Consider the following 12,344-nt stretch of genomic DNA (forward strand, 5'->3'; position numbering starts at 1 on the left):
CTCTTAATATTCAACCAATGAACGTGGACTGAATAGGGTCAACACGGCTAAGCCCCTCCTCAGGGCCACTGTTCAGCATGGGTGTCAAACTAAGTATTTCAGTTTGCTTTACTCAGAGAAACTTCATGAGTAGAATATGATAAAGATTTCACATACATCCAGTTGCCACATGAACAGAAATTACACTGCCAGCAGCATGCCACCCTGCATCCCGCTGCTGGCTTTCATCTGATGCTAAGGTTAGTCCTGGTCAGTCCCTGGATGGGAGACCAGATTCTACAGGACGTGATGGATGGCCAGTAAAGGGTACTCTGCCATCTTGCCACAAGATAAAATCTACTGTTTGTCTGTCTGGCCCTTTGCCATTAGGACTACCTCATCGTCCCCAGCTTCCACGTGGTTCATTGCTCCCTCCTGTAACTATATTCCAGGTAGTTGCTGTAAATGAGGTTCTCTTGGTCAACTTACCTGGTAAATTAATGGTTAAAATAGTAACTAAGGCCAGTGTTACTGGCATCTTAAACAGACCCACGTCTTTGGGACGAAGGCTACAACATTATTATACCTGCAGTCCTGTCCTGGGTGTTTCTTAGTTTATGGACTTCATGAGAGGACCTGCAAAACAACGTAAGTCTCATACAAAGCCAGACAAAAACAATGACAGGCCTGTCTGCCTGAGGATAAACGTGTTTCATTGGGGAAAACATGCTTCTTACAAGTGTCACTGACCAACTGCCATTTTTAGAAGTGTGTACACATACACATACACTACGCATGTAGCTTGTTGATAAAACTGCAGCCATTGAGTGGTAGTTGTAGAGTTGCTGCTGTTCAACTAATGGCCAAACAGAAACACCCAGCTTTTGAGAATTGAAACATCCTTAGCTATTAGTTGTCAGTTTAGGATGTGATGTGGTATATGGTCAATGTTAAGGAAGACATGCTTTTCGTTGTAGTTTATCACAAGCAACTGTACAGATGAAAAGCAAGATGCAATTCTTTGCTCTACAGAGTTGAACAATATCTGCTTACGGGCACAGGGTGACAATGATGTTAGAGTTGCACAGGAGGACAAAACAGTCTTTGCGTGAAAGTTCAATGCAGTTGAGGAAACCTTGCGGTATATCACATGCCAAGGCGAACTATTGAGTAGAAAAACCTGAAATATATTTTATATGCATTCCCTTTTCTGTGTAAAGGCATCCATGTCACAGTTCGCAATTACAAAAAGCATTTCATAAAATCTGAACTGTGCAATGAACCTGTCACAGCTACATAAGTAAATGTAAGGCACAGAGAGCAGTAAGTAGCTAATAGTTTTGTCTTTATTGACAACATGGTTCAGACAAAAACGGAACAAAGAAATAAACATTTGAACAACTGAGAACCTGAACAGCCCGTCTCCTACACCCTGCTGTTTCTGAATTGTGACTGACTGGGTAAATGTGTTAAGTGACAATTTCGAACAGTTGAATCCATTTTGTAGTATGGAATGTGATATCAGGAGGTCATGCTGAAAAACTATTATTAACATTCAAAAACTTGACATGTGCTTAATTTAACTTGTCCAGCATCCCAGAGTTCACCTTTTTGGGACCATTACACTGGTTTCATTGGGTCATGCAAATTAAAATTAAGCACAACCAAGTATTTGAAAAAACAAGTAGGACCCTGCTGTGTTGGAAAATATGTCCCTGGCGGTCTGCAACTGATAGAAGTGACTGATGACTGAAACAATATAAAAACAAAGAAAAAACCTCTTAAAGAGGGAGAACGGATGACCCACAGAGACAGAAACAGCTGACATCTTTAGAGTGGATCACTTAACTGCTTGGTAAATAAGTAACTTCCAACTCAGTAAACCTGGTATGTAGATTATAGTCCATGCCTAAAACTGACTGCTCTCACCACACCATAAAGCATCACTGCTTAAAGACCAGGCTCAAGATTACATGGCAACTGGTAAAATGTTGGACATTCTGAGGGCAAGAATTCCTACACTTAATTTCCAATTCAGTGCCTGATGAGGTGTTTGTGTAAAGGTCTTCACAGGCCAATTGTGTAGGATCGTCCTGCTGGGTTGTGGATAGCAGAGCATGAGGGCTCGGTCACAGCCCACTCGTACCACACCTTCTTCCCATTGTTACACCTCCAGAACCTCACAACGACATCGTCATCCTTCGTCACCGGGATAGGTTGCTGCAAGAGGGGAGGAGCCAGGTCGATTCTTTTTGCTAATACAATGTGCTAAACATAAATATTATGTGACTGTATGACAACCTGCTTACTTTGAGAGGGAACAGGATGGGGAACCAGGAGAACATTCCAGGAGAGTGGGTCTCTGGTTTGATACCTTGACCAAACAGACACGTACATTGATAGTAGTTCTTCACAATCAAACACACATACAGGTTGAAAGCCGTTACCTAGCAGGACAAGAACTTGCCCAGATCCCTCCTGTGAATTAGGTATGTTTTGCAATGTTGAGCTTTTCTGAATGAATCATTTAAGAGTACTTAAAGTATTTGAAAAATAGTTCTAAGAGTACTTAATGTACAGTTTTGATGTCCTACAAGAAAAGCAAGCCAAACACCTGTGAGTCCAAATGTGCGCTTTATGTTTCTATTTTTAAAAACTCATGTCATTTTCATATTATGTTGTACCCACTCAAAATTAATATCTACAAATGTTATACAGAGTGTAAATAAAATCAATAGTGTAAGGTTTAGAATGTTTTGTGTCAGATGAACTACTGGGTCTTTACCTTTGGTCTTCATCTTACCAATCATCTCATAACTGTTTCCTGGTAATAATAAACATTGTTTTGCATATGCTTCTGTAGCAAATATATACATTAAGCTTTAACCATTTAGACTCATTCCCACATGTCTAAAGGGCCAATGTTATCCATCCATGTCTCCAACCGAATCATTAAAACATCCTCTTTGATACTTACTGAGTGTGACGTCTCCATAGAGTGTGGTCTCAAAGTACCCTGCAAAGCCATGCAGCACTGTGTTACATCCCACAGAGAACCTGAGGCACTGATACCTGTTGTTGTTCATATCTGAAGGAAAGAAGAGAAATGAATTCATTACCAATCCTGTGTGCGGTAGTGACCCGTGTCAGCCGGCGAGTGGGTGTGTGCGCAGTAGTGACCCGTGTCGGCCGGCGAGTGGGTGTGTGTGTGTGCGGTAGTGACCTGTGTCGGCCGGCGAGTGGGTGTGTGTGTGTGTGTGTGCGGTAGTGACCCGTGTCGGCCGGCGAGTGGGTGCATGTGTGCGGTAGTGACCCGTGTCGGCCGACGAGTGGGTGCATGTGCGCGGTAGTGACCCGTGTCGGCCGGCGAGTGGGTGCGTGTGTGCGGTAGTGACCCGTGTCGGCCGACGAGTGGGTGCATGTGCGCGGTAGTGACCCGTGTCGGCCGGCGAGTGGGTGCGTGTGCGCGGTAGTGACCCGTGTCGGCCGGCGAGTGGGTGCGTGCGCGCGGTAGTGACCCGTGTCGGCCGGCGAGTGGGTGTGTGCGCGCGGTAGTGACCCGTGTCGGCCGGCGAGTGGGTGCGTGCGCGCGGTAGTGACCGTGTCGGCCGAGTGGGTGCGTGTGCGCGGTAGTGACCCGTGTCGGCCGGCGAGTGGGTGCGTGTGCGCGGTAGTGACCCGTGTCGGCCGGCGAGTGGGTGCGTGTGCGCGGTAGTGACCCGTGTCGGCCGGCGAGTGGGTGCGTGTGCGCGGTAGTGACCCGTGTCGGCCGGCGAGTGGGTGCGTGTGCGTGGTAGTGACCCGTGTCGGCCGGCGAGTGGGTGTGTGTGTGCGGTAGTGACCCGTGTCGGCCGGAGAGTGGGTGTGTGTGCGTGGTAGTGACCCGTGTCGGCCGGCGAGTGGGTGTGTGTGCGCGGTAGTGACCCGTGTCGGCCGGCGAGTGGGTGTGTGCGCGCGGTAGTGACCCGTGTCGGCCGGAGAGTGAGGGGTTGAGCGTGTGAGGGTTTGGAGTTACCTGTGGTGGGGTGTACAAAGGTGAAGCAGGCCTTGGGCTCAGCCAGCTGGTGGAAGTTGTGGAGTCTGACAACATAGGGGGTCTCAAAGTGGCACTCTGGATCCTTGTCCCGCTCTCTGCACCCCCTGACCTCGTTATACAGCTTGGAGGAGGAAAGGGGAGCCAGGAAAGAGGTGTAGGAACATGGGATGCTAACCCCACCATCTGAGAAAGACGGGACAAGTTTGGATGAGAGTATGTTAAGGCCCAAAATGGCATTGATATTAAGCCCCCGCACACAGTATTCAATTGTGAATGATAATTTGGCATCTTTCTGCATATTAACCATTTGGTGTTTTCCTTACAGTAATGTTACATCAATCATTATGAGAATTCACCAACCTTCATTCAGCTTTGATGTAACTATTAAACCAATTACAGAATGTGTTTGTACATGCCCAGAACAGCCTGACAAGGTCTGTTCCACTCCAATGCTTACGAGGTTATGACGATGTCATCTCACAGCTCTTTAGGACAGAGTGACATGTGACCTAACCATGAGGTGATGTTTCATTAGTTAACTCCTACCTTTGAGAAAGTTTTGGGCTCCATCTAGACACTCTGGAGACAGCTCATTATCCCCAAAGGACCCAAGAAGCTCACTGACGATAATGTCTGCCTTCTCAGGCGCAGCCCACTCCCTCATATCACACGAAACCACGGTCACCTGATCTCCCCACTCCTCAAACTTCCAGTTCTCAAGCCTGGGAGAGAAAGTGACAGGATCAAGGTCATTCTGACAGACAGCGATGACATTTCTAGGAGCGCAGTGGAGATTAACATTATCACAACTACCATCTTCATGCCCTTTTATGAAATACTAAGCGTTCATAGGTACATGTCAGAGAGTTTAATGCATACCTGGGGACATTAGCCCTATAACAGAATTAAATTTACATATAACACTATGTTGAGAAAATTCTGGCATGTGAAGCTAGGTGAAAAATGGGAACCTTACGTGACAACAGCGTTTGGGTTCTTTTCCACAGCGTAGATACGAAGCTTCCGGCCAGCTTGCTTGGCAGCGCGCAGGGAGGCGTTGACCAGAGGACCCCTCCCAGCCCCCAGCACCATCAACACTCTAGGGTTAGACGGGACACAATCTTACAGACTGACAAAGGGGAACGGGACCACTCAGGAAAACACATACTAACCGAGCGCTGAGGAGGTACTCACTGTGTATTGGTTTCCTTCTGCTCCTCTGGGACTCTGTCAAGGAGACACTTATAAACAGCCTGCAGAAAGATCAGGACAACCCAGTCAGTACTTAATTAGGAGACCAGTGGCTTTCATAAGAAAAGCATAAAATAAGGGATTACAAATGTGGCAAGAAATGCTGTCAGATGATTTCAGTTTACATTAATTGATTAAGCTGCTTTATTAACAGAAAAACAACCCCGCCGGTCAGGTCCCTATGTACATCCATATAGAACAGGGTCAGACGCCGTTGCCTCAGTAAATACCTGAATTCTTTAAGGTATGGATTCTATACTCCATAGGGGTTTAGGTACATGCTGACCGCATGGCATTACTAAGATTGGACGGCAGTACATCCATGCCGTGAACAGGCCGGCCCACCTCATCTCAGACGCTTCATTTGGTTGAGGTTTTGGGACAGTGCAGGACACAAGTAGTTCTTCCACTCTTCAGCTGTCCGGTGTAGTTGATGTTGTGCCCGCTGGAGAGGCATCTTGCTTTTAGCTGATAGGAATGGAAACGATGTGGTTGTCTGCTGTAATAGCCCATCCGTGACAACGACTAAAGAATTCTGCATTCAGAGATGCTGTTTCATACACCATGGTACTTCATTATTTGCCAATTTGTGATGTGTCTGCTATCTTGTAAAATCCCTGTCATTCCCTGTTGACCTCATCAACTGTATCTGTTTGTGCCCACAGCACTGCGGCTGATTAGATGTTTTTAGCTTAAAAACCCAGTTTGACGTTTCAGATACCGGCGTGCCTGTCGCTGTACCAAGCTCAGTCACAAATTTTGCCCATTTGAACATTCAATCAAAAACACATACAGCAGCCTCCATACCTGCTGTCCTACTTTATATACCAAGCCACAGCCACGTGACCGATTCGTTGTAGGAACTATCCACTTCCCATGAACGAGGTGGTGTACCTAATAAACTTGCCACTGAGTGTACATATACAGTAACTCCCTACCTGCTGGTACTGGGAGTATTTAATGGGATCCTTCTCGAACACTTCATATGTCTGAGACTCGAGATTGTCCATGAGTGGCTGATGGGTAGAGAAGAGAACAATGAGATAAGAACACGGTTCTCGTTTTCTCTGAAGTATTGCTAGTGTTAAAAAGATCCAGAAGATTGTGCATATCACATTCAAAGCATAATTCTCCATAGCCTATATCCATTAAAACGCAGTCTCTTTGGATTTTAACAAAATCATCCTTAAATATAATTTGCCCATTAGTGTTAAAACATTCAACAGATAAATTCAGATGGCCTAGCGGTTACAGCATCTACAATATAAAGCATTGGCGGCTAGTGCCAGTTTACCCCAATTGCCCTCAGAAGTCACTTCAGTATACAAAAAGATGAAGCTACTCAGTTTGCAGCTAATTGCGGTCAGTTTTCTTGAGGGTAGTGACTTTAGCTGGCTAAACGTCTTGTCACCATGACACCTATATTAAAACTTTCATGGTTTCCACATGAATTTGAGGGGAAACCAATACACGGCTAACAGTATAATTTTATTTTATCACCAATAGAAGCTAGCCAGCCAACTCTAGGTAGCCATCAGAGAGGCAATAGATGATAGTGCATTCAAACATGTTTTTGCACTTGAATTTTCATACCAGAAAATGACCACTTAAAAAGAATCCAATTCAAACAAACACACCTGAAGGGGAGACTGCAGGTAATCCTCATAACCCTTGGCAAACAGTTCATAGGCATTGGGGGCAGGCCGGTTCTGGTTGAGGTATTCCAAGTACTGCAGGTAGGAGCGGAAGTCCTTCTCACTGTGACGGCTGGTGCCAGTGAAGATAAACTGGGCTTCAAGCTGAAAATGTTTTGTTATTAAATATACGTATCGATCAACATGAGAGTTAAAAATACATCTTTATTTGCTTACAAAAAAGCCATATCCTACAATTTACAGTACCTTGAAGAGTCGGAAGATGATTTTCTGGTGGGCTTTTGACAGGACTGGAAACCCTTTCTTATTGGTCAGAAAGATGCTGGTGGGAAGAATGGCTGCTTTGATTGGCTCTCCAAGCCACTTGTCGATCACAGGGTCAGAGGGCATGTCTGCTCCAACCTCAATGGCTTCAGGGAAGGGATAGAAGTCAAGAACAATTGTAACAAAAACAATTCTTTATCACTTTGTTTAGACTTCAAACCATGTTTTCCCATTCCGCTTCCTTACCTAAACAAATTCTTTTGTTGTAGTCACAAAGAGTTCTGAATGAATGCCACCTAAAATCAAACAGAGGGTACAATACAAAATAAAATGAGGATGAACAGAGGTCAGAAAAACCCATGTCCTAGCCACAGACAAGTATTGGACTCACCAAGCCCATGTCTTCTCATCATTACTGCCATCATCTGTGTGCTTAGTAGGCTCATTCTCGATATCGTCATCACGCATGTCATCAGAGGAAATCAGCGGCACATGGATCCAGAACTGACACAAAACAACCCACAGTTGCTTAATTGTCAGTTTTGAAAGCTAATAAATAAGATACTTTAACTCAAAAGGAGAAATAATAATTGGATATAGTAGTCACCATGCAAGAGTGGTGTCCTGTCTGAATGTGATTGAGCAGTACGCGAGCCATGTTGGCACAGTGAGGGCCCTTCAGAGGGATCATGAAGGCTGGCAGACCCAGATATGCTGAGAAGTTCAATTCCTGAACTAGGGCCTGGGACAAAGGAATGGAAGGAGAGAGAATTTCAACTTGTGCCAAGATCTTTAAAATCTGCCCTCAGATTTTCTGATTTTACATAAAGCCAATGATAGATTCACTAGAAACCAAGTGGAAAAAATATTAACTTAATTTGTCAAACTATTTGAAACCATTTGCTGGTATTATTATTATTTTTTAAATAATAATATGACCGATAATGTCCAGCTCACCGCTTCTGAATTCCTACGTTCTGTCTCCAACTCGGAGTCTGTCTCGATCCATGGAGAAAGCTTTCCAACAACCAGAGTGTTCCAGTCTGTGTAAGGAAAGTAAACAAAAAACAGATTCATAACAGTATAACAAGTCAATTAAACTTTAGGGATATCAGTCGGTCCAGTTAGGAATCATAAGTGATTGTGAATAAATGTCACCTGGTGCAAATGAAAGTGACAAGTGCACTGGAAAGACAACAGCAAGACAACCTCCATGACAGTGGCACAAGGGCCAAACATCCTCTAGTGGGACCTGTGTTCACAGCACAGCACCATGAAGCTTGATTGGCATTCTCGATTAACACCAGAATTGGCAAGCAGGTGTAGTAACACCTATGAGTTGCTGTGATTAAATTCACACAAGTTGGACATCCTGTGATTTCATTTGTTTACTTTGATTTTCTGAGAGTGTTTGAATCCAGCCCAAAATTGGTTGGTGATTTTGGTTTCCAGTGACCAGCATTACATAATTGTCCTCAACTAATTACACAATGTACAGTAAAGACTGACCTTTAATATATTTAGGTCATTGAGATTTTTTTTTTTTAGCAGTGTATATATTAGAGCCATTATATTGCCCCATGACCAGATGTGCCTGGAACTCGGGCACATGCATGCAACCTCCTCACCTCTCCCACAAAGCAGCAGGTCCGAGCGTGTATGGGCTCCAGGTCGGACTTTAGCGGGGTCCAACTCAAACTCCCTCTTGAACCTCGGGTGGAAAAGTGGCATGCACAAAAAGTCAAATCTGAAAGAAAAAGCGACAAATGGAACACGTTAGGCGACAGTTCACTAACGTTGAATTACCATGTTAAATTATAATAACGGAATGAATCCAGATAGTCATGTATTATTTTTTAGATACTATTGTGTCATGGCATAAGTACTGGCAGCGAGGAACATTTCTTAGCAATTGTAAAGGTACACGTGCAAATATTTCACTGGCACTTTGATTTAACCAGCTAGCTAGGTAGTTGCAAATGCTAAAATAGCTAGGTAGCCTAGCTAGCTACATCACGTGCGGAAATGAAGCAGATGGGTAGATAAACCTGTCGGTGGTTGTATTAATCTCCATCTCCACCAAAATAACAGTTATAGCAAAACAGTTTACTTACCCAAGTTTAGCGACAGCCGCAAGTGTGTCAGCTACTTCGGGCACACAATTCAAATCTCTCCCGCAGGACACCCTGCCTCCTGTACTGTGGGACGCCATCATTAGCCGAGTGAATGGGAAAGAGAGTACATTTCGTATAGGGAAACTGACGCCATTTTGGCTCTCATCACGTGTTTACTATAATTACGTGGACGGAGAGCTGAGATCTATAAGGACTTCCGTAGGAATTCGGTCGCGACACTTTACCACACCGTAGAAGCCGACTTCGCATTTATGTTTGGCCGGCGTTTGCTAAATTACTCTGATTGTTTAGATAGTGGCGAATTAAAAAACTAACTTTGCAAACACACGCACCTCAACTACAAATTTGCCCAATAATCCCTAAAATCTGCAATAATGATTTTTGCGCGTCAGAATACAAAGTGAAACACTTAAAACGCTACTCTTATACGAATGACTGGTTAACACAAACGTTTATTTGACGCATTTAAGGACAAGGGTTGTTGCAATATTAATTTCATATTTTACCTATAAACCATGGCGTAGGTTTATGTTGCATATTGGAGCAGTCAGAGAGCATGCTTATTGGGAATTTCACTATTTTCCGCGGTCAATTTGACCTGTCTGTAATTACTTGAACTCCCAACCCACCCACCCTACGCCCCTGCCTTAAACAAATGGTTAATAAACATTAATGTTGGGGTATTTTTACAACATTTCTCAATGCATGGCTCATGCGCAAAAGAGACATTTGGTCTCAGCCTGATCACCCATGCTAAACTACAGGTTTAATAATAATAAAAAAAACGTTTGCATACATTCTTAGGGATATGAGGCTTATTCCCCACTAAATATTTCAGCCACCCATAGCCTGATTTTCACTACATTGTAGTGAATGATGCAACTGTTATTTCTTTAATAATTGTCATGTGAAAAGCAAATAGGCTGGGCAACGACCACAAGATCAGAAAAATGGTATGACAAATTCAGTATGAAATGAAAAATTTAACAACCAGACATGTTTATGCAAGTCCAAGTTTTGTTTCACAAATGTGGGCCCACTGACAACCTGCCTCAGCAGTTTTGACCCTGCAGTGTTTGTAGAGTCGCTTCTGTGCGTTGTATTACTTAGGCTACCATCACAACAAAATACTATCATATATCACTAAGTCAAGCTAAACACTTGTAAAAATGTGTGTGTGTGTGTGTGTGTGTGTGTATATGTGTGTCAGTCTACTATAAAAAGACTTTACAGTTCAGTGTTATTGTATTTGGGGGGAGAGCAACCAAGCAGTACTAAAATATCTGAAAGGATATTACTGGGAGAAGAATAGAACAAGCCTAAGAACACTGGGTTATGGATTTATTTGAGCTGTTAACCTTTTACTGCCTATTCTTTTTATGAGATTGCACTGACCATCAACATTTTAGGAAAGTGACGGTTTTGTAGGGACATTTGTTTTTGTTTTTCATTGCTTCAACATTTACCTCAATCTTCCAGCCTGAAACATTCAAAATGGCTCTACAGGACGTATGTGGTTTTTACACTCCTATGTTTCACAGATGGAACACTTCTGACACACTCTCTAGGCCAATGGGAGATGAAAGGAAGCTTGGTTGGGGTGGATCTGAATTATCTGAAAGAGATGGACGTGTTCCAATGCATTTTTTCATACCTACCCCTCAGAGCTCTGTTCCTTTCCACTGTGACAAGAGACACTCAACCTTTTCCTCCCTGTCCCCCTCTCCATCAACACATACCTGCCGCCCATTCCCTTTGTCTCACGGAACCACTACACTGGCTTTTGTGTTCCAAGGTGGTGTTATAGCAGCGGCAGACACACGTGCCAGCTGCTCAGGGCTTGTTGCCTGTCCTTCTGCCCAGAAGATATTGCCAATCCACTCCCATTTACTTCTCACCACTTCAGGCAGTGGTGCAGACTGCATGCTATGGGAGCGAATCCTGGCCAGAGAGATCCGTCTTTACCAGTTACGCCATGGCCGACGATTGTCAATCACTGGCTCTGCAAAGCTCCTCTCTCATATGTTGTACCCATTTAAGGGAACTGATGTGTGTGTGGCAGCTACTTTGTGTGGTTGGGATGTAGAGGAGGTTAGGGTGGATGAATCAAAGGAACAAAGAGTTAAGACGATGGAATCAAAAGCATCAGGCAGAGACAATATCTCCCCAGCAGAAGTACCACCTGAAGAGTCAGGAGTGTGTGCACATGAAACTGGTAGTCATGATGACGTGACTGGCAAAGCCAATGATCGTTGTGGCCCAAAGCTGTTCTATGTGTGCAGTGACGGCACTCGTCTGCAAGGAGAACTGTTCTCAGTGGGCTCCGGTTCACCCTATGCCTATGGAGTACTGGATGTGGGAGTGCGCTGGAGCCTGAGTGCGGAGGAGGCAATATCACTGGCCAGGGAGGCTGTGTACCGCGCCACACACAGGGATGCATATTCAGGGAACTGTGTGGACCTGTTCCACATCACTGCCCAAGGATGGAACCGCAGAGACAGAGAGGACCTGAGGAATGAGTACCACAGAGACAGCGAAAGGATTTTGAAAAGGGGGAATGAGGGTGGGTCACAAGAGGAGAAAGATAGGACATTTGAGTAGGAAAATAAGAATGGGGAATTGGGAGGTTAGGGCCGGGAAGTGAATAAGGTAGAATACTGTATATAATTAATGATGAAACAGTGTGGAAAATATGTATGAAGAAAACTGGCCAGATTATGGAAGACATTTTCAACAGCATATAATTGCTTGCCTACACCAGTGCCTTGCTCCTTCTTATTGTTGTTAGGTTTTATCTCCAAAAAGGAGACTGCATTTGAGCTCATATATGATGATGGTCCCAGAAAACGATGGGTTCAGTCTGGTTCTGTCTGATTGGGTCAGAGACAGAAAGCTTTTTAAGGAACATTTTGAAATGCTCTGATTAGTTAAAAATGATCCAATCTACACTTTTCCAACTGAAAAATGTAGGGGATCATCGATGGAGCAGCAGAAGATTTCAGGTTGTGTGGTTAGGCACGGGGT

At 44.3% G+C, this 12,344-nt stretch overlaps 2 protein-coding genes across 3 annotated transcripts; one reads left to right on the forward strand and one right to left on the reverse strand.

Moving 5' to 3' along the window:
- Positions 1 to 1,307: 1,307 nt before the first annotated feature.
- Positions 1,308 to 9,479, reverse strand: prmt5 (protein arginine methyltransferase 5). 2 transcript variants are annotated; one of them, XM_010889115.4, is made up of 17 exons: positions 9,300 to 9,479; positions 8,814 to 8,932; positions 8,143 to 8,228; positions 7,793 to 7,927; positions 7,577 to 7,689; positions 7,432 to 7,481; positions 7,168 to 7,331; positions 6,904 to 7,065; positions 6,205 to 6,282; positions 5,210 to 5,268; positions 4,992 to 5,114; positions 4,562 to 4,737; positions 3,995 to 4,198; positions 2,957 to 3,067; positions 2,765 to 2,803; positions 2,289 to 2,353; positions 1,308 to 2,199 (listed from the first exon to the last, which is right to left on the reverse strand). In XM_010889115.4, the coding sequence occupies exons 1-17, from the start codon at positions 9,398 to 9,400 to the stop codon at positions 2,047 to 2,049; spliced, it is 1,938 nt and encodes a 645-aa protein (XP_010887417.1). In that variant the 5' UTR covers positions 9,401 to 9,479; the 3' UTR covers positions 1,308 to 2,046. The 2 variants fall into 2 exon arrangements, with proteins under 2 accessions (XP_010887417.1, XP_010887427.1); XM_010889125.4 differs by lacking the exon at positions 2,765 to 2,803 and having other exon boundaries at positions 9,300 to 9,478.
- A 1,335-nt stretch (positions 9,480 to 10,814) lies between these two features.
- Positions 10,815 to 11,921, forward strand: psmb11a (proteasome 20S subunit beta 11a). Its single transcript, XM_010890359.2, has 2 exons — positions 10,815 to 10,829; positions 10,986 to 11,921. Exons 1-2 carry the CDS (start codon positions 10,815 to 10,817, stop codon positions 11,919 to 11,921), a joined length of 951 nt encoding a protein of 316 aa, XP_010888661.2.
- The last annotated feature ends 423 nt before the right edge of the window (positions 11,922 to 12,344 follow it).

The sequence above is a fragment of the Esox lucius genome, chromosome 3 (genome assembly GCF_011004845.1).
Source record: "Esox lucius isolate fEsoLuc1 chromosome 3, fEsoLuc1.pri, whole genome shotgun sequence".
NCBI lineage: Eukaryota > Metazoa > Chordata > Actinopteri > Esociformes > Esocidae > Esox > Esox lucius.

Excerpts from the sequence above, each read along its gene's own strand:
- prmt5 (XM_010889115.4), bottom strand. The coding sequence starts at position 9,400 with ATGATGGCGTCCCACAGTACAGGAGGCAGGGTGTCCTGCGGGAGAGAT. Across the intron at positions 5,269-6,204 it reads AATACTCCCAGTACCAGCAG|GCTGTTTATAAGTGTCTCCT; the intron begins GTAGGGAGTTAC and ends ATCTTTCTGCAG. Across the intron at positions 3,068-3,994 it reads CTTTGTACACCCCACCACAG|ATATGAACAACAACAGGTAT; the intron begins GTAACTCCAAAC and ends TCTTTCCTTCAG.